Source organism: Myotis nattereri, assembly GCF_964212035.1.
Source record: "Myotis nattereri genome assembly, chromosome: 16".
Classification (NCBI taxonomy): domain Eukaryota; kingdom Metazoa; phylum Chordata; class Mammalia; order Chiroptera; family Vespertilionidae; genus Myotis; species Myotis nattereri.
This window is the reverse complement of record NC_138091.1, coordinates 21,217,512-21,238,883: the sequence shown is the minus strand read 5'-3', so window position 1 is coordinate 21,238,883 and position 21,372 is coordinate 21,217,512. Positions and strand designations below refer to the sequence as shown.

The 21,372-nt window shown below is 53.1% G+C and overlaps 1 protein-coding gene across 1 annotated transcript; it reads right to left on the bottom strand.

The window, feature by feature from the left end:
• Positions 1-4,750: 4,750 nt before the first annotated feature.
• Positions 4,751-21,160, bottom strand: CCDC92B (coiled-coil domain containing 92B; the record flags this gene model as incomplete). The annotated part of the gene is made up of 4 exons (XM_081108935.1): positions 21,152-21,160; positions 11,876-12,028; positions 7,977-8,024; positions 4,751-5,319 (listed from the first exon to the last, which is right to left on the bottom strand). The coding sequence occupies exons 2-4, from the start codon at positions 12,003-12,005 to the stop codon at positions 4,751-4,753; spliced, it is 747 nt and encodes a 248-aa protein (XP_080965061.1). The 5' UTR covers positions 12,006-12,028; positions 21,152-21,160.
• Between the last annotated feature and the right edge of the window lie 212 nt (positions 21,161-21,372).

Below are 21,372 nucleotides of genomic sequence, written 5' to 3'. Positions count from 1 at the left end.
AAGCCCCCACCCCTTCCCATTCAGCCCCTCAAAAGGCTTGCTCACCCCTGCACGTGCTGCTGTCCTCCCCTTGCGAGACAGCCCTGCAGGTCCTTCTCCTCTAATAAAGCCTGTAGTCCTGGTTTTCGGCCTCTGATTTTTCAGTAAACTAATTACTAAAATGCTGCAGCCCACCAAATGATATTTTGCTGATTTGACAAAAATAGTTATAATTGTGATTCATTCACACTGGATAGCTATTGTTGTGTTGGCTGTTGTCATTTTTTTAATGTTATCATTCCTTAATTTGACAATCTAAGGCAGTGGTTCTCAACCTTCCTAATGCCGCGACCCTTTAATACAGTTCCTCATGATGTGGTGACTCCCAATTTCATTGTTACAAACTGAACATAATTAAAGCATAGTGATTAATCACAAAAACAATATGTAACTATATATGTGTTTTCCGATGGTCTTAGGTGACCCCCGTGAAAGGGTCGTTCGACCTCCAAAGGGGTCGTGACCCACAGGTTGATAACCGCTGATCTAAAGGAAAAGAGGTCAGTGCCCCTGGCTAGTCAGGTATTGCACGTTTTAAAAATTCTTGCGGCCCACCAGTGTGCCTGCTGTGACACAGCGGTTGGAAATCGCTGTCCTAGAGCCATCCACAACAGGCCTACACTGAAATGTACAGGCTTGAGTTCTTGTGGGTGTTGGGTGTGCTGAGCTGTCAGATTGCAGTCCCAGGAAAACCGTCATGAGAGGAGGATAAGAATAGGGCTCCTCCCCGGGATGCTGGCTTCTTGCAGCTGGATCAGGTGGGGATGGGTGTCAGGGAGGGTGACCAGCATGGCCAAAGATGCCAGAATACCAGGATTTCTTCTGGGCCAGGACGATGGTCAATTTCAGCCATGGAGCACTTCCAATCCATCCTTCCCAGCCCTAGCCAGGAGCCTCTGACCTAAGGTCTCATTTGTTCATTTGAATTGGGGTGGCATGGAGAGAGAGAGGGCCAGGGCTAGCCGAGCATTGGGACATCTCAGATGAGTGGCCTCTGCCTTATGTAAGAAATATCCACTGAGCCCTGCCGGCGTGGCTCAGTGGTTGAGCGTCGACTTATGAACCAGGAGGTCACGGTTCAATTCCCAGTCAGGGCACATGCCCAGGTTTCGGGCTCAATCCTGGGGTGTGCAAGTGGCAGCCGATCGGTGATTCTCATCATTGATGTCTCTCTCTCTCCCCTTTCCTCTCTGAAATCAATAAAAATATATATATTTTTTTAAAAAAGGAAATATCTACTGAGGGGACTCCCAAGTCTCAGCTCTCACCCCACTGGCTGACTCCCAAACCACTATCTGTGCCACACCTGTGGGAACAGGGTGGGGTGCCCACAGAGAAGAGGTCTGGCTTATGTATTTTTCAGATATTTTATTAAGAATAAGGCATATGACAGTCACCCCTAAAGCACAGGGCTCTATTTCTGTGGGTGAGTGAATACACTCTGAAAAGCATTGGATTAAAAAGCACAGCCAACAGAGTTTGGAGCAGGAAGCCTCTGCCCTGCCCGTCCCCCATTCAAGGCTGGCACCTCAGTGAGCAGTGCTGAGATCCCCAGCTCTCTGCACTGAGATGCTCCTCCACACCCCTGGCCTCCTTCCTCTCCACAAGGAGGCCTCCATTCTGCTGCTTATTTGGGGAAGGCGCACCCCATTTCAGCCTTGAACTGACTCCCCAAACTGCAGGCCACTGAGGGTAGGAGATGGGGAGGCAGGGGTACAGATGCTCATACTGCAGTCCTCCTTCCTGGGCCCCTCCATTCTTGGGGAGTGGCTGCAGCTCCAACTAGGGCCCCTGACTGTCCATGTCAACACGCTCCTCCCCCAGTAAGGAAGAGGGGAGAAGACAGGATCCTTTCCCTTCTAGTCACCTAAGCATTCCAGGGGTTGGCGGGAGGGGGTCTTCCTTTGGCAGGGTGGGTCCCCCAGGCTAGAGGATGGGGAGGGCCAGAAGCTGAGGGTAGGGCCTCTCCCAGGCCCCAAGGCTGAGCTTTGGCGCCTCGAAGCCAAGGGCAGGCCACTGATTCTAGTCGCACTCTGCTGCCCTGAGGGTTTTGTTCCAAACCCAGGGCAGGGCCGAGGGGTGGAGGGAAGTCTCTAGCCCAGGAGAGGGAGGGGAAAGGGAATGTGTTAAAATTGGAACCCTGTGTCTGCCTCAGCCCCTCCTCCAGCTTGCTGAGTGGAGTGGGAAGGGTTGTCTTATTTCCTTTCCCAGGCTGAGAGTTGAGTCAGCCGCCCCAGCACTCAGAACCTTTCATCTGGGGGATCTCCAAGCACCCCCACAAACAATTAAGTGTCATTATTTCTGCTTGTTAGAAGAGGGACAGGAGTGGGAAGATGCTGATGGGGGTCCCTTGGGGAGAGGCAGGCAGGTCACCTGAGGATCCCTGCGGGGGGGTTGACAGGGGTCCCCAGATAGACACCTTGGGTTCAGGAGGGAAGGGGGAAGAGGGCTATTGTTATAGAGCTGGGTCGCGGGGAGGCAGGGTGGGGAAGCTATGGCTTTCAGTGGGTGGGTGGACGGACAAAGTATTTCACCATCTCTAGAAGAATCGATGCAACAAAGTCACCCTGTTCACCCCAAAAGTGTGGTTGTGGAAGATGGAGGTTTGGGGGGGCACCTCCGGAAAGGCACCCTTCCCCTCCTCTCCACAGTCCTCTGGCTCCTGCAAGTGGGTGCAGCCGGGAGAGGAGAGGCCTCCTTCACAGTCACGCCGTGAAAGGGAGGTGAGGGCATGGGGGAACATTGAGTTACACACTCGAGGGGAGACACAGAGGGCAGAGGCACGAGCACAGAGGCTGGGGAGGGGAGGGACAAGGGCAGGCAGAGCAAGGACCCTGGGCCACTGCTGGGACCTGAGTGAGACGGGAGAGCACTGTCTGTCCCAGTGCCCACACCGTGGCCTCTGCCTCCCAGAGGCTGCACACCTAGACCAGGCTGGTTACTGCTGTGGTCCCAGCGGATCCCAGGGCGGTGGGCTGGGGAGGGCACTGTGTCCCTGTGGGCTGGGAGTGTGCTCACGGGCTTTGCTTCCTGCTGGTCTCCCACTCCCTCCAATATGGAGTGGAAGAGGATATGATTGGGGCCTTCCTCTTCTTCAAGGGGCCTGTGATGACAGAAGCATGCATCTCCCCTAGAGATGAGCTCTGCTCGCCCTGGCTGGTTTGGCTCAGCGGCCAAGGGACTGACGGGTCCTGGGTTCGATCCCCAGTAGGGGGCGTACAGGAGGCAGCTCATCAATGACTCTCTCATCATTGTTGTTTCTACCTCTCTCCCTTCCTCTCTGAAATCAGTAAAGATATATTAAAAAAAAAAAAAGAAAAAGATTGGCTCTGCTCTCTCCCATGGCTCCCTGGGTAAACACACACAATGCTGGGCCTCAGGCAGGGCCAGGCTCTGCCAGGATGGGGTGTGAGTGAGGCAAAGGCCTCTCCCTGCCACGTGCGCCCCCCTCTGCAGTCCCCGAAGACCTCACAGGCACTTAGGACTCGGTGCAGGACCCAGGACAGAGGAAGGATGGCTTAGGGTGGGGGCTCTAGAGGTTTTTCTTTCCAGGCTGGGCTTGGGGTGAGAGCAACGAGCTGGGCTGGAAACTGCCTTTGGTCTTGAGAGCGGGCAGGGGAGAAAGGCAGGGAGCAGGTGGGGCATTCCACTCTCTATGGCGCCACTCCGCACCCTAGACAGGAGTACCCTGACGCCACACCACGGCCAGGTCTGATAGCACTGGAGGCCTCCCTGGAGGGGCGGGCTGGGGACTTCCTCCCCAGCAAACCCAAACCTCTATCAACTGCCACTTCCAAGAAGCTGGGCAAAATTAGCACCAATAAACAGGACCAGGAACCTCCCAGGGCGCCTCAGGTCCCCAGCTACCTCCTGAAGGCAGTTTCTGCCCCTCCATAGGTCTGGCTGTCCCTCGCTTCCCCAGCACAGCTCCCAGTCTACACCCCTCAGTGGGCATCCTGTGGAGGACCACGCTGGAGACAGCGCTAGACTGGGCTCTGCCGCCAAACCCATCCTAATGCTAAGGGTCTGTGGGTGCCGCCTGCCAGAAGTGCAAACTTCCCTCGGCCATGCGTCCCCACCAGAGGCTCTGGGAGGAGGTGTCTTCTAAAGTGTTAGGTGCTCACCTGTACGGACCTACCAGCGGGATCGGGGAGGAGAAGCGGCTCCGAGGAAAAGGTCCAGCCAGTAGCCCCTGAACCCGAGCCTCTCCTAGTTGGAAGGCTTGGAGGGAAGGACAGCCGTGCAGGGCTGGGGAGGCCGCGGGGTGGGGAGGGTGGAGCTGGAAGGCATAGGGGTGATAAGTGCCACTCGGGTTCCTTACAGAGACCAGCCCAGCCTTCCCCCGGGGCCAAACGATTGTCAGCTTTCCGGGACGGGGTGACCCTCGCCCCCTCCCCTCCCAGCGGCAGGGTGGGGACCAGAGGAGGAGCAGTATTGCGAGTCCTGTACAGAGACGGTGCGCTCGCTGAGCCCCGCGGAGGAACTCCTTCGCGGGAGGGGAGAGCTCGAAGCTTCGGAAACGTTAGGAAATACAAAAGGCGGGGCGGTTGGAAGGGATGGAGGGAGCGGGGCTGCCTCAGCTGGATCCCTGGAACCGGACCGGCTTCCTCGCCCTTCCCAACCCCCGGACCTGTCTGCAAGGCCCGGGCCGCGTTTCTAGCCGGGGGCCGGCCTCCCGCCCTCCCTCCCCGACGCCCCGCCTACCCCGCGCCTACTCCGGAGCCCCGGGCGCACTGGGCGGGTAGGCTAGGTCCGGGGGCTCCAGGGGAGGCGGCTGGCGCGGGCTGCGGCCGCTGGGCCGCGGGGGCCTCCGGGCACAGAGGAAGAGCGCTGGGTCGGGCATGGGCTCGGCGTCGTCCAGGGCGCAGGCCGCGCGGTCCCAGGCGGCCCAGTCCCGGCCGGGGCCCTTGGCGGCGGCCTCCGTGGCCGGCGGGCGGCGAGCCCGCTGCGCGCGCCGGCGGGGCCGGGGCTCGGCGGCGGCGCCCGGGCCGGGGCGCGGGGTCTGCAGTCTCTGGCGCGCCGCGTGCAGCTGGCAGGAGAGGTAGGCGGCCGCCTCGGTGTGCTTCTGCAGCTCGGTGCCCAGCACGGTGGCGCGGTGGCTGCGGCGGCGCAGCTCCTCCAGGAAGCGGCGCTCCTCGGCGCGCAGGCTGCAGCGCAGCGCCGACACCAGCGCCTCGCGCTGCGCCACCTCCCGCCGCAGCTCGGAGTTGGCCGCCGCCCGCGCCGCCAGCTGCGACTCCAGCGCGCGGCACTTGCTCTCCAGCTCCCGGGACGCCTCCTCTGGAAAAGGCGGGAGAGAGAGAGGCGATGGTGCAGACAGTTCACCGCTCCTCCCGACGAAGCCCTGCGACTCCCCGGCTACAGGCACGTCCGGCCCGCTCCCTCGCGCTCCCCAAGGCCTTCCTTTTTCTTCCCCAGGCCTTTCGCCCATCCTGCCCTCTGCTTGCCCTCCCCTCTAATTCTTGAGGTTTCAGTTTAAATGCACAACTGTCCTTATTCATTTATTTGCCCCATAAGTATTCGTCGAGCCTTTACTCTGTGCGCTGTGTCCGGCACAGGGGCTACTAGCGGTGGATAAGAAAACATCATAGCCCAGCCCGCCTGGCTCAGTGGTTTGAGCATCGACCTATGAACCAGGAGGTCACGGTTCAGATTCAGGCCAGGGCACATGCCCGGGTTATGGGCTAGATCCTCAGTGTGGGGTGTGCAGGAGGCAGCTGATCAATGATTCTCTCTCATCAGTGTTGTTTCTACTAGTATCTCTCTTTCTCTCTCCTTTCCTCTCTGAAACCAATAAAAATATATTTTAAAAAAATAAAACATCATAAGCAAGCATAGTGGGAGAGGTATAGGACATAGTTACAAGTGTGAGATTCATACATGATGTGCCAGAAGTGACATGGGCGAGGATCTGAAAGATGAATGGGAGTTAGGTACGCAGTGCGGAGAGGAGAGGCGGAGCTGGCGGCAGAGGAACAACTTGTACAAAAGCCCTGTGGCAGCAGAGACCTGCAAGAGGCTAGGACTGTTAGGACCGGGAGGGTGGGCAGGAAAGGGGAGTGAGTGAGCCAGAACCTGGCTTCATGGAGAGTGTTTGTTACATTTTCTAATATGTTGTTTACTTTATTGCTTGCCTTTGCCTACTGCATTGGGTTTCAACCCAGGATATCCAATCTTTTAGCGGGGAACCATCCAGTGAGCTTTAGAAAAGTTTCCAGGGCCCTGCCAAAGACCAGTCGAATCAGAACCTCGGGGCTGGAACCTGGGAAGTGGCACTCCTTAAATCTTCCCAGGTGGTTCTAATGGACCTTCCGAGTTGAGGACCCCTGCTTCCTGGATTATTAGCTTCATTTCAGCTGGAACAGTATCTCAGGACTGGCACATGTGAGTGTAGGGACATAGATTGATGAGAGCGACAAAAAAGTAGGTAAAAGGTGACTCTGGAATGGATATGAAAGGACTTGGTGATTTTCACAGAAAAAGAGGACACAGAGAGCTCTCAAGCCCACTGAGCGAGAAGATAAAAACTAGGACACTGGGGCAGTGCCTTGAGCCCAGGTGACCCCCAAAGCTCTTCCAGAGTAAGGGTAGTAGGCGGAATGAAAGCTGCTGTTGTCACACAGCTACCCTTACTGGTGTCTGTGTAACCCTGCCACCAAGCACCTAGGCACCAAGAGGTTGCCCATAGTTGCCACTTAAAGAAATGGGCAGAATTCCTGCAAATCTATAACTGCTTAGATCTGTATGCACACATACCCCAAAACAATCTGTAAGGCTCCTAACATTTTGCCTTAAATTTCCAGCTTCCCCACCCCTAACTCTTGATCTATAAGCAGCATATCAATATGCAGGGAGGCCATTCTTACTCTCTCCTGGCTAAGAAAGACTACTTCTGTGATTCATTTTTAGTTAAGCATTTACGGAATCCCTATCCATGTCAGGTAATGTGTCCTATACTTTGAGACAATAGGTATTACCCAGGCCCTAATTCTCAGAGATCATATAATCAGTGCTTAAGATACCAACAATGTAACCCTTTCCATTTTTTAATGTTTTTAAAATACATTTTTATTGATTTCAGAGAGGAAGGGAGAGGGAGAGAGAGATAGAAACTTCAATCATGAGAATCATTGATTGGTTGCCTCCATCATGTCCCCTGCTGGGGATGGAGCTGGAAACCGGGCATGTGCCCTGACCACATCCAACCATGACCTGGTTCAGAGGTCAATGTTCAACGTTCATAGGGAGCCACACTGGCCAGGCCCCCTTCCATTAAAGAAAAAGTTTTATTTCTGATAAAAATGACAACATAACATTTTTATCATCCTATCAATTTTTAAGTGTACAGTTCAGTAGTGTTAAGTATACAGATCTCTAGAACTTTTTTATCTTGCAAAACTGAAACTCTATACCCCAAGAGTACCATCTCCCCACCTCACCTGCCATTTAATGGGTGAACTAATAACCTGCAAAAAAAATCTTTTAGTGGGGAAATATTTGGGGCCGGGGAATTGTAAAATGAAGGATTTGCTAATGTGTCTTGTGTCAACTTTCTCTTCTGAACTCAGTTCCTTGAAGTCAAGGACCCCATATTGTCATTGTGTTGCATCTTGACACTCAGTATCTTGGAGGATACGGACACTGATCATGAGAATCATTTGTGCAAGGATGGGAAGGATGGGGAGGTAGGTCACAGAGAGGAATTAATTCAACCTGGACCTACTGGACACCATCTCCTACCTGCTTTCATTTTCCTACTTTCGCCAGGAACACAGATACAGGGCGCTGTGCATGGTGGTGCAGGCTGTTCACTGCACACGTGGGGCTGACATCCTGCGCTGTGCTCACCCAGTCTGCACTGGGACATGGAAGGCTTGGTGGGGAAAGGTGACCTGTTGGGCCCCATGGCACCTCCCCACCAGTCATCCTTCTCTTACCTTGCTGGTGAGATTGGGCCTCTCTCATCTCCAGGTCACGGGTCAGTTCTGGGGGGAAGAGAAAAGAAAAGGCAGGTGTGTGTGTGTGTGTGTGTGTGTGTGTGTGTGTGTGTGTGATATCAGGGAACCATAGCTCAGTGAAAGTGGCAATAAGGATCCTTAGAAACCATCCAAATCACACCCTCCACACCCACCGTACTACAGCCCAGCTCAGGGAAGAGATGAAGAGCGGTACCAAGGCACAGCCTGAGCCTGATCTACCTCATTCAGAGCCCAGAGGTCTTTGGGTGCAAGCTTTGTGGCTTCGATTTGGGAGTTAGTTCAACCCTGGTGGGACTGAGGAGCCTGGCTTGCTTTTGGGGCTGGGAAGGATTTGCTTCTTCCCAGGGATGATGTACAAATATTTAACATGCCACCCAATCAGAGTTGGTCTGAAGGACCCCCTACTGCGCAGGGCACAGACTTTTTTTTACAGCAAAGGTGAAAATTTATTGTGAAACAAGCACAGACTCCCACGTGGGTAGGGAGGAAGAGTCCCCGGGTACAGACTCTTTAGTGTTTAGTTGGTGGATCCAGGAAGGCTGGAGTGTCCAGGCTGGGCTGCTGGGTGCCACTGGAGGGGGATTCAAGGTAATGGCTCTTTACCAATAGGACACGTGTTTCACTGTTTTCACAGCCAGTACTGCTGTGCCAATGTTATTTTTTGAACATTAGCCCTGCCCCTTTCCCAGCCCTGTTCTGCCAGGCTCCACATGGCAGGGAGAGGGGCTTCAAGGAGGACAGCGCCACCTGGTGATGAAAAGCCTGCAGGGCTCTTGGAACCACGTGTGTGGCTTGGCGCTGAGGGGTCCAGCAGCCAAGGGGCCCGCCAAGGGTGCCAGTAGAGGGGCAGTTTCCTCCTGGGCACTGCTGGCAGCCCAGCCATCCCTCTCCCCCTGCCGGTCTTCCCAGCCCCTTCCTTACATCCCAGAAAGCCCTATCCCTCAGCCAGCTGAGTTTGATCATTTTTCTAGCCCTACCCCAACTCCCCGACTCCCCCAGTAGCTGGGAAAGGGACACCAGGGAACTGGGGACCTACAGCTGCCATGGGAGGGCACCTTCTCAGGAGCGCCTTTGTGTACCCGTGAACCTGGGGGTGAGAGAAGGGTGCACAGCTCTGGGACCACCTCTGCAGCAGCACCTACAGAGACAGCCTTGTGGGTCCTCTGCTGCCCTTCCTCTCTGCCCTCACCCAGCTCTTCTGGAGAAACAGGGGCTTTGCTGGAGGTGCCTTCCCTGGGAGGCCAGCTGTTGCTAGGAGACAGAGAGCTGGGGTGCCTGGGCTTTTTGCTATGACCTGAGCCTGAACCTCCTCCCTGGGGCCCCTGGAAGGACTCTGATGCCTTCATCCCCAGGGCTTCCTGGGGCCAAGTTGGCCCCTCCTCCAAGGGCCCTGCACGGTAGCTCAAGGGAACCTGGAGTAGGCTCAGGGACACAGTTCAGGGTTTTGGCTCTGCCGCTCACTCCCGGTGGACTGGTTTCTCTTTGGCCCTTAACCACGGGAATTGGGGGAGGGGAGAGGAATCTCAGCTGGGCCCCCTGTCCCCATCCATCAATTCTCCCTGCTCATCTTCTGGTCAGAGTTCCCTCAGTTTAGATGAGCATGCTGTGAGGTCCTTACAGATATACTGTGACCTTGGGCCAGTGACAACACCTTTCTGAGGCCTAGTTTTCTCATCTGCAAAATGGGGACAAAATTGCTCCTGCCTCACAAGGGGCTGGTGCTGGGACTGAGGGAAATGGAGGGTTGAATACGTAGGGGTAGTTCCCTTTATTATCCCGCTGCCCTGCCACCTAGAACACACTCATCCCCCGCTCAAGCCCTTCATTCTGAGTCTTCATCTCTTTTTGGCAGGCTCTCCCAGTACTCTGCCTCCTTGGTTCCTACACCGGCCCCTCCATCGCCCATCCCCTTCCCGGCCCTCTAGAACAAGCATGTCAAACTCGAGGCCTAATGAGGCATGCGGCCTGCCGGCCATGAGTTTGACAGGCTGGCTCTAGAATCTCCTTTAAAAAACAACAACAGGAAACAAACAAAAAATCTCTTTTGTTCTGCTCTCTTCTCCTCACTCCCCCACCCCTTGGAGGGAGGGCCTTATTCAGTCATTTCAGCCCCCTGAGTGGCTGCCCCAGGCCAGTTCAGAGTTATTTTTATCTCCTTAATCAATAACCTAGAGGCTGCGGGCCCACACCCATCTGAGAAGGATGATGGGGGCCGAGGACACTCTGTTCCTGCCTGTTATACTTTCTTGGATCCTGGCCTGTTGTCCTGATGGAAGGACCCAGGTCTTCAGAATTAGGGCAGAACAAAAAGAAACTAGAGGAAGAGCTGTAGGGTCTGAGGGTTCGCTCATCTCAATTTTCCTTTAATGTTATTGCAACGAAAAGGGGCACCAGGCAGGGGTGAGTCAGTGTGGGGCTGGCGCTGCTGCCACGCAGGCTTTGGGGGAGACTGCGGGGAGCCTGGCCTTGGACTGTGGCAGCTGAACCTGCACATGGAGTGGGAGGAGGCTGTGGGGGCGGAGAGTCAGGACGACCGGTTTTTCCTGACAAAGTGAGAAGCCAGGCAGGTGGCTCAGGGCCTCAGTTTCCCTCTAGGGAATGGAGAACCTCCCATGAGCGCGGGCTGGAGGGGAGAGAGAAGTCTTGGGGAAAGGATATGCAGAAAGCTGTAGAGGCACGAAGGATGGGAAGTCTAGAGATCTGGGTTCTAATCCTAGTCCTGCCATTAACATACTGTGTGATTCTCTCTCTCTCTGGGCCTCAATTTACCTACTTGTACAATGAGGAGGTTGGGCTGTTCCAGCTGAGACATCCTGGCTCGGAAGCCTGGACTTGGAGACTCGGCCTGGGTGAGCACTTGGGCCAGAGCCAGGCCTCGGAGAGGGCCGGCCAGGAGGTCAGGCCTGGGATTTAGCTTTGTCTTCAGTGCTTTCCTCTGTCCTGCTCACAGATCCGATCTGTTGCCAAGTCCTTTCCTTCCATCTGCTTCCCACTGGCCCTCCCCTTCCGTTCCCCCTTCCTCTCGCCTCTGGACCAGCTCACCAGCCCTGTCACTAGCCTCCCTGTGCCCCTCTCCCACCAGTTCATCTTCCACACAACTGTTGTTTCGTAATGCAGCTCAAAAGCTTCAGTGACTCCCGCCACGCAGGAGGACAGGCCAAACTTCTCCAAACTTCAGCTGTATTTGTCAAGATCCTCCGTGATCTGGCTCCAGCCCCATTTCTCACCAGGCTCCTTTAAGCTCAGCTTTATCCATGAAATAGAACTTTTCCTAAGCATTTGGTTTCCTACCTATGGACTTTGCCATGCTGTTTGGAATGTTCCCTCACCCCTATTCCCCCGTAACAACTCAGCATGTCCACATCTTACTCAGCCTGCGGGAGTGGAAATGCTTCCTTCCTCTGGGGCCTGGGATGCCTGTTTCCTCCTTTATCACCCCCTCACCCCCACCCCGCCCCCACAAGCTGGGGATGGTCTTGCCAAAGAACTCCCATCAGCCCTCTTCATTTTCTGTTACCTTAATACTCTACCTGTGTGTGTGTGTCTCCCCAGCTAGACTGAGGTTTCTTAGGGCTGGAAGGTGCTTGATGAAGACTTATGAGAAGGGGACAGGAAATTCCCAGGAATGGGTCCCAGGTTTGCCTCTGCTACCGAATCAGAGCCCTTTGCCCTGAAGACTCCGTTTCCTCATTGAGAAAAACGGGTGATGAACACCCACCTGGCAGGACTGTTCTGAAGCTTGTGGGGCTCACAGTGGACACCCCATCAGAGACAATGACGGTGATGATGACAGTTGCCCCTGCTGCCCCCACCCCCCCGCCCCCCGCCCCCGTCGCAGCCACCCCTCCTGGCCTCACCTGAGCAGCGTTTCTGCAGCCTCAGGATTTCCAGGTGGAGGTCTCGCAGCAGGGCCATCTGCTCCTTTTTCAGGAAGCTGATGTGGCGTTGCACGCTCTGGATCTGATGCTCTAGGGACACGGTATCCATGGCAACCCAGGCCTGGGACTCACCTGGGGAGGATGACAAGGTGAACACACATCTTCTGGGCCCATCTGCCCTGCCCACCCTCAGAGCCCTCACAGTCGCCTCCAATCTGGGGTCCTGTGGTCACCAGGTAGACGGTTTTGCCACGGAGGCCATTTCCCCCGTGTTTACTCACCAAAGCTTCGTAAACAAGCGGGGGTGTTGGCAGGGAAGTATAGTTATTCCCATTTAGCAGATGAAGAAAGCGAGGCCCAGAGGGAAATGGCCTCACTCCCTGCCCCAAGGCCTCTTCTACTGCTCAGGGAGGAAAACCAATGGAGCATCAGTCAGTAAAGAGAAACAGACGGGCTCTAGCTGCTTCTTACGCAGCGGTGTGACTTCGGGCAAATCCTCTCCCTCCCTGGGCTCTTGGTTTCCTCTTGGCCAAACTGAGTTGTGGAGGAGAACCCTGAGGTCTCTTCCCGCTCCGCCATCCTGCAAGCATTCCAGCTCAAGGGTGACCGCCACCTGGCAGGGCAGCAGGCACCCTCTCCCAGTTCAACTCCATTTCTCTGACTTAACCTCAAGCAGGGCTCTGGGCTCTTCCAGGTCAGAGGAAGATCTGATAAGTGTTTCGCCAACATTGACTGACTCTGTGGGCTGAAGGCAGGTGGTAGAGTCCCCTTTAAGAGAGGAGTAGGAATAAGGAGACCCATGTGGTGAATCCACGGTGGAACTTAAGACACTGATGGGAGGGGGGGATTTGCATCCCTGAGTCCTGTGGATGGCCTGGCCTTTCAGCTCTCCAGCTGGCTCCACCCCTTTCCCAGGGAGTCTCTCCAGTGGTGATGCGCATCCTGAGAAGCTGAGGCAAAGGGTAGTGGAGGCCGTGACCTCTGGAGGACTCAGAGCTTAGGCCTTCTCTGCCAGGGCCTCCCTAAGCTTTTGAAGGACCTGCCCCCACCCGTCTCAGGAATTCCCTGGGCAGTGGAGAGGGAGGGTAGTTGATGGGCGGCTCTAGTCAGCAAATGCTCCCCTCCAGAATGGCTTCCATGTAAGTCTCTGCAACTCCACATTTTTATTTGTAGGGTCACACCAAGCAGGTCCACCGGACACCCTCACGTTCATAGGCTTCTCTTTCTGGGCTCCCTTCCCTCGTACCCGCCTGACCCCCCTGGTCCAACCAAATAGGCCGATCACTTCAGTAGAGGCGGCCCTTTGGCCTGTGAGGATCACTGGCTACGTTTACTGACCACCTGCTATGTTTAAACAACTTTATACACATTATCTCACTTCTGCCAAACACTCCTCAGTAGGTATGACCCCACCCATTTCACAAACAAACAGACTCAGAGCTGAAGTGACCCGGGCCAGTTCACATGGCCAGAAAGTTGTGGCAGGCCCAATTCTCCAACCAAATCTTTTGAATCCAAAGAAGATTCTCAATATTTATACTGAGGACAATCTTGGGTTTGAATCCTGGGTCTTTCAGTTACCTGCTGTATGATTTAGAGCAAGAAAGGTAACCTCTCTAAAGCTTCTCCCTCCCCCCACCCCCAGCTAAAATGAGGCTACTAATAGTAACAATGAGGATTAAGTGAGATTAAAAAGGGTAGAACACTCATCACAGGACCGGGGGCAGTCAGTGCTACATCCTGTCTGCTTTCTGTTAAATGTGTGAGGAGGTTAATCCCTGTCTTGATTTGCATATCTCTCCATCATTCATTCATTCAGTGAGTTACTATTGCCAATTGCTGTGCTGGTTACGGAAAAACACTGATAAACAAAACAAAATCCTTGTCCTCATGAGCTCCCAGGGCTAAGGGGAGAGAATCAAACAAAAAGTGCATCACACAAATAATAACACAAGTAAGTTTACAATTACAATTTGTGATAGGTGCCATGAAAGAAACCTACGGTGTAATATGAAAGAAGGCCTCTTTGAGAAAGTGATTGTAGAACGAGACCTCATGGCAGACAGAATTCTAAATGGGTCCAGTATTTCCAGGCCCAGGTGGTCATGCTCTCCGACATTATCTCCCCGCCTTGGGTGTGGGTGAGACTGAGAATTTGAGATTTCACTCCTGTGATTAGGTTTATGACAGGGGAGAAAGGATTGTGCAGGTGTAATTAAGGTCTCCAATCAGTTGCTCTGAGTTAATCAAAAGGAAGATTATTCTGGGCGGGTGAGTTCAAAGGGCCGTTACTGAATGAAGGAAGAGATCTGAAGCCTGAGAAAAACTCTGCTGCTGGCCTTGAAGAGGTAACCGGCCGCGCTGTGAGTGATAACGGAGGAAGCCACATGCAAGGGCCTGAGAGGGCCACTAGCAGCTGGGGATGGCCCCAAGCTGACAGCTACCAAGACCAAGGGGCTCCAGTCCTACAACCACAAGGAACTAAATTCTGCTAACAGCCGAAGTGATCTTGGAAGTGGCTCTTTCCCTCGTTGAGCCTTCAGATGAGGATGTAGCTGGTCTTAATTTCAGCCTTGTGAGATCCTGAGCAGAGGACCTAGGTAAAAAGTGCCAGACTCCTGATCCTTGGAGACTGAGAAAATTCATGTGTGTTGTTTTAAGCCAGTTTGGGGTAGGAGTTAGTCAGAAGAGTACAGGGAAGAGCGTCTCAAACAGGAACAGCACTTGTGAAGGCCCAGAGGTAGGACAATGACAGCTGGCATTTACTGAGGGCCTACTAGAAGCGAAGCCTTATGTGTTAAGGGCTTCACATGGCCTTTTTCAGAAAGACATTGCCAACTGCTGATGAAGGCTGATGTGTAAGGTACTGGGGGGAGGGTTGCAGGAAGTGAGGTTAGCAAGGAAAGGATCACACAGGGTCTTGTAAACTATGTTACGAATTGTGGATTAATACTAAGTGAATTGGGAAATTACTAAAGGATTTTAGCCAGTGAGGGACATGAGTTGCATTTTTAAAACATCACTGTGGTTGCTGTGGGGAGGGCAGGTTAGGGAGGACAAAGTGGATACCGGGAGATCAGCTGGGTGAATGCAGCGCTGGTTCAGGTGAGGGATGATGGAGGCCTGGGCCAGATGATGAAGACGGAGATGAAGAGAAGTTCCAGGCATATTTTTGGGGTAGAATTGGCAGGACATGGGGAAGGATTGGATCAGCGATTTTCAACATATTCTTTTAAGGTTTCTTTTTTAAAAAATTTGATTAAAAAAAATTTTTTTTAAGGGAGGAAGGGAGAGGGAGAGAGAGATAGAAACATCAATGATGAGAGATAATCATCGATTGGCTGCCTCCTCCATGCCCCCTACTGGGGATCAAGCCTGCAACCACGGCACGTGCTGCCTTGTCTGGGCATCAAACCGTGACCTCCTGGTTCATAGGTCGGTGCTCAACCACTGAGCCACGCCAGCTGGGCTTCAACCTTTTTCATTTCATGGCACACATACAGTAAAATTCTGCAGCACACCAAAAAAATATATATTTTTCTGATCTGACAAAACAAATAGGTATGATTTTGACTCATTCACACCATATGGCTATTGTGTTGGCTGTTGTCATTTTTTTTAATTGGACAGTCTAAATAGTCAGGTATTGCATGTTTTAAACATGCTTGCGACAGGCCAGTTGAAAATCGCTGGGTTAGGTCACGATAAGAGGAATACTCGGGTGTTTAACAGTTCTCAGCATTGGGGAAGTCAAGTAGGAAGGCACGTTTGCTGGATTTCCCCCATTCTTCATCTTTCACATTGGACCTCTTCTCTAATCACCCCTAAGGCGGTCCTGTCCAATGCCATGGCTGTAAATTCTGTTTTTATGTTGACCTGAGCACTAGACCGACTATCTACTACATCCATCTGGCTGTCTCACAGGTCCCTCAAACTGTAAGTCCCAGGCCTGAGCTCTCACGGTCACTCCTGCAAACCTACTCTGGCCTACTATTCGCCATCTGGATAAACAGCACTCCAGTTGCCTCTTTACCAGTTGCTCAGGACAAACGACTAGGAGCCATCTTTCATTCCTTTCCTCACATTCCACAGCCAACCCATCTGCAAATCCTGCTGGCTCTACCTTCAAAAAACTTCCTCAATCCAGCCAGTTCTCACTGTCCCTATTGTGTTTCCGGGTCCCCACCATCCCGCGGGTGTAACATTGCAGTAGCCTCCTAACTGGCTTCTCGCTTCCACTCTTGTCCTTTTTTTCCATGCAGCAGCCAGAGTTCCTTTAGCAATCTGATCAGCTCACCCCATCCCTCACTCTACACCCTCCCAAGGGCTTCCTATCCCACTTAAAGCCAAATCCAAAGGTCTCACCAGACCCTACCCAATGGCCCCTGGCTCTGTGTACCCTCATCTCCTGCTGTTCTCCCACTGTTGGCTCCACCCCAGCCTCCTTGGCCTCTGTGCTGTTTCTTGACTATGCCAAGCACCTTGCCCCAGGGACTTTGCATGCACTGTCCCCTCTGCCAGGAATACCCTTTGCCGAGATACCCTAGTGGCCCATCTCTCCCTGCATTCAGGACTCTGTTCAAAGGTCACATAATCAGGGTCCTTCTCTGGTTATTTGATTTAAAATAGACCCACCCCTCTGTCACTCTCCACTCCCTTAACCGCCATTGCTTTTCTTCCAGGAATTTATCACCACCTGCATATATTACATTTTTATTTATTGTCTGGTTCCCTTGCCAGATTGTTGGCAACACAAGATGAAAGACTGTTTTGTTCCCTAGTACCTAGGACAGAATCTGGCACATAGGAGATATTCTGTAAAATATCGGGAGAGTGCACGAGTGAGTGAATTTGTGGAGCTGGGTGAACGGATGTGGAGGGGCAGATTTACAGCGAAGGTGAGATCCAGCCTGTTAGATCTGGCATGCTCAAGAGACCTCAGACAAGGAGAAACAGATGTGAAGAGGGCAGGCAAGTATACTGATGCATTACTCGGGAGGAACAGGTGAGCTGCGTCTGTGCTTTTGTCTGTCTGTGTTGGGTTATGTGTGCCTGTGTCTGTATATGCATCTGAGCCCGTGTCCACGCCGGAAGGAGTACATGTATGTGTGCATGCATGTGTGTGCGTTGCATCTCTTTAATCTACGTGTCTGCTGTGTGCACAACTGGAGGATGAAGGTGTGTGGGCCTGTGCTTACGGTGAAGAGAGAAAATGTCTGTTCCCAGCTGCTGAAATGCAAATGTTTCGGAAGAGTCAACGCTCTTTCCACACAGCCCTGGAGACTGGCCCCTGGCCCCAGTGACAGACTGAGCCAACCAGCTGTTTCCATGCCTTCCCAGAATGGCTTGCGTATTTGCTTCCAACGAGGCCGGTGCTCTCCTCAGGGCAGAAATTGGGGTCACAAGCAATCTTGGCAAATATACTTTCTTAGATGTTATTGTTTAGTTTGTTTTGGGGGAGGGCGGGAGATGGAGGTGGGAAGGGGAAACCAGGGCCAACATGGATCTCTGTGTGTGGCTGGGGAGCCACATGTGCTTGGAAAACCCAACTCAGAAAAATGTCAGGTTTCCACACACAGATGTAGTCCTGGAACCTCCCAGCTTCGGGACCTCGTGTCTGAGGACAAGGCCCAGGCCAGCAGCAGCAGCTAAGGGGTAGGCGCTATCAGCTCCATCTTCTTCCCACAGCCAGCCTGAGATGCCCAAGCTCCCAGGTTAAAGTGAGACGGTCTCTCACCTCGGTCCGCTGTCCTGGCTACCTCAGGAGCTGCACTGTTCTGCTGCCCACCTCTCCCCGCGCTCCTACCTCTTTGTTCTAATGTTCCAGCTGGATGGAGAAGGTTCATTTTAAAGAACTGTCATCAAGAATAAAAAAGGACCTGCAACACAGGGTTCACAATTTATACAGTTAATTCCAAGTACTTTGGACATGCCCCTCATCCGTCTGAAAGAAAGTTCTAGGAGCATTTGAAATCTTGCTTCCCTGGCATGTCATCTGTTTGGCTCAAATAAACTCAAATCAAGTAAAAGAAAGAAAAAGAAAGAAAGAAAGAAAGAAAGAAAGAAAGAAAGAAAGAAAGAAAGAAAGAAAGAGGGAGGGAGGGAGGGAGGGAAGAAAGAAAGAAAGGAGGAAAGGAAGGAAAGGGAGGAAGGGAGGGAGGGAGGGAGGGAAGGAGGGAAGGAAGGAAAGGGAGGAAGGGAGGGAGGGAGGGAGGGAGGGAGGGAGGAAGGTACAAATGTTTTCCCCTTAGGGAAGTTGGTGGGCGGAGCCTTCTGTGCTCAGGTCCCCAACCCCAGATAGTGTCAGGTGCTGGAGCCCTCTCACCCTGACACAACTGTGACACTCTAAGACTAAAGCCCCTGATCCCTGAAAAAGACATCACCTCCTGCTTGGCTCTCTGGAGCGTTCGGGTGCCCACTCTCCTCTCCAGCTATCTCCCTACAGCTGACCTGGTAAAGTAGGAACTTGGGGTCCTCTCCCCTCCCCAGTTCCTATAGTTCTTTGCATTGGGAGAACCACAGGAAGTACAGAATCACAGCACTCAGGGCTCTGAAGGGTCTTCATCATCATCTCAATCAGTGATTTTCAAATTTGCTCCATAGAACCCCAGAGTTCTGCAGAGGGCTCTCTGATGTTGCCAAAAGGGTTGGGGGGTAAAGGGCAGAGCTCGAGGCTTTGCTGTCCTCACCCCTCTGTTATATGATGGGTTTGTGCAGACAAATTCATCGGAGAAAAGGCTTCTGCTAACCAGAAGTTTGAAAATCACTGTCATCGTCCAAACTTCTTTTGGGAGGCTAACTACTCCCCTCCCTTAGTCTGTTCAATGTCCCCGAGCCTCTGCTGCCCCCATCTCTCCCTCAGGCAGATGCAGGGACTGGAGAGGAACCAGAGCTAGGCCTCTAGCCTTTTGCTTGCATGGACTCTGCAATGTCTGCCACCCTTACCCCTGCTGCTTCTCTTGTCCCAGTTTCTATTTCATTCTTAGTATTTCTTTTCTCTTTAGGACTGAAAATATTTATTCAGTCAACAAATATTCTTGCACTGTTCTGAATACTCACCCCACATTTTGTTAAAAATTTTAAGTATGCCTTCTTGTTTCAAGGAGAATGTTAAAGTTATTTTTATCATTCTAATTGCCAGGGGAGGTATATTAGATAGGACAGGCATGGTAATAAATGAATAAGTAAATGAATTAAAATGTTCTGTACTTTTCTTCTTTTTTTAAAATATATATTTTTTATTGATTTCTGAGAGGAAGGGAGAGGGAGAGATAGAAACATCAATGATGAGAGAATCATTGATTGGCTGTCTCCTGCACACCCCCTACTGGGGACCGGGCCAGAAACCCAGCCATGTGACCAGGAATCAACCCATGACCTCCTGGTTCATAGGTCGATACTAAACCACTGGGCCACACCAGCCGGGCTGTTCTTTACTTTTCTTACTTGTTATTCCTCTTAACTACCTGACTCTGAGGACTGGGGTAGGAGGGAAAGCAAGAACTCAAAAAGTCTTTCTCAGACATGGATGCACAGGTAATAATACTTAAAATAATTACTAAAGGCCCAATGCATGAAATTCACGCACTCAGGAGGGTCCCTCAGCCCGGCCTGCGCCTTCTCGCAGTCTGGGAGCCCTCGGGGGATGTCCAACTGACGGCTTAGGCCCACTCCCCCTAAGCCAGCAGTCGGACATCCTTAGTGCTGCTGCGGTGGGAGAGGCTCCTGCCGTGGCAGCTGGCCTAGCCAGTCGTGAGCCTGGCTCAGGGCTTCTGTGGGAGTGCACTGACCACCAGGGGGCAGCTCCTGCATTGAGCATCTGCCCCCTGGTGGTCAGTACACGTCATAGCGACCGGTCATTCTGCTGTTTGATCAATTTGCATATCACCCTTTTATTACATAGGATTACTGCACAGATAATAACACATATAATGATAATAACATTAATAATAATAAATGGCTGGCACTGTTCTTAGCATTTTACACATATTATTTCATTTTTCTTCATAAGAGCCCTAGAAGAAGGTTTGTTAGTACTCCATAGATGAGGAAACAGAAGCTCAGAGGGGTTAAGTGGTTTGCCCCATATACACAACTGACAGTGTCTTGCAACTTGGAGCACTCACTGGCATTTACCCTAAGGCCCTTCACAATCTAAATTCGGCCCACATTTGCAGTCTGATCCTCTCCTCTTTTGGATTCTACCTCTTGCTGCTCTCACAACAAACTCTCCTCATACCGATGAACATCCCTCCTTTACTATTCCCCATCTTATCTTTACCTCCTTAAACCTCTGAAGGATGCTCACATGCGGAAAGTCTTCCCTGACCCCCACCAAGCTGAAATGCCTCTCTTCTGCCACTGTGTTCCCCAAGCATCCCACCAGGCATCACTGTGTGTGTGTGTGTGTGTGTGTGTGTGTGTGTGTGTGTGTCTGCCTTTCTGTCTGGCTTCTGCTCTGAGCAATAAGCTTCCTGAGGACAGGGTTTTGTCTCCGGGAATTCCTTGATGAAGCAGGAGCACAAGGAATGTTGGTGAAACAGGCAGAAGGTGTGGAGCGCTATTGGCAATCACCAGGGCAAGTAAGCGCACGTATTAAAAAACAATTACTCCCTTCATTCTCAGGTCCTTGGCTCTCCCGGGGATTTGAGTTGGGACCAAGAAGTCAGCTCTAGACAAATGTCTGAGACGCTGTAAGGTGGGGTCACTGGACTAGTTAGCGGTGGAGCCACATTCTCTAGGGGTCTCCTGGTCCTCTCCACCCCAGACCCTCCTCCTCCAATACCCCCGGGTCATGGCTCCCCCCTCCACTGAAGACCGCAGGACCCCCAACCCCAGCAAAGCAGAGGACCCAGGAGCACGGGAGTGGGCCGTACAGGGAAATTGGAGCTCCCACCCACTTCAGTCTTGATGTTCTGCCCTGATTACGCCTCCAATATGACTCCCTGAGAGAGGGGGGGCATGTGGAGACGGAGGGCGCCGGGGAGGAGAGGTACCAGGGAGGACAGGGAAAGCCAGGCAGAAGGAATGATGTGTGTGGCAGGAGGTGGCAAGAGCTAGTGGTGGCTTGACCTCGGCTGCTCTGGACTCTCCGCCAGGGCCGGGGAGGGTCCGAGTCTGGGCGGCGGAGGACAACTTCTGCCAGCAGCCCGCGGGTCCTGTCCGCCTCCCGCGCGCTGCGGTGCCCAGCCTCACGCCAGCGCTCCCGCGAGGGAACACCTCGGCGCCCACCCCCACGCCCACCGGCCTCCTCACCTTCAGGACCTGCGGGAGCGACAGGCCAGAGGAGCCCGGGTCCGCGGGCTGGGTGCGGGGAGGAGCTCTTCTTCCCCACGCTAGCTGCGCCCCGGGTTCCGCAGCGCCCGCCCGGGCTGCGGCGCCATCAGCTGCTTCGAGGCTGCGGGGCGGTGGGGTCGGGGCTCCGGGGGCTCTGGGGCGCCGAAGGGGGGTCCCGGGCTGCCTCCAGGCGTAAACAC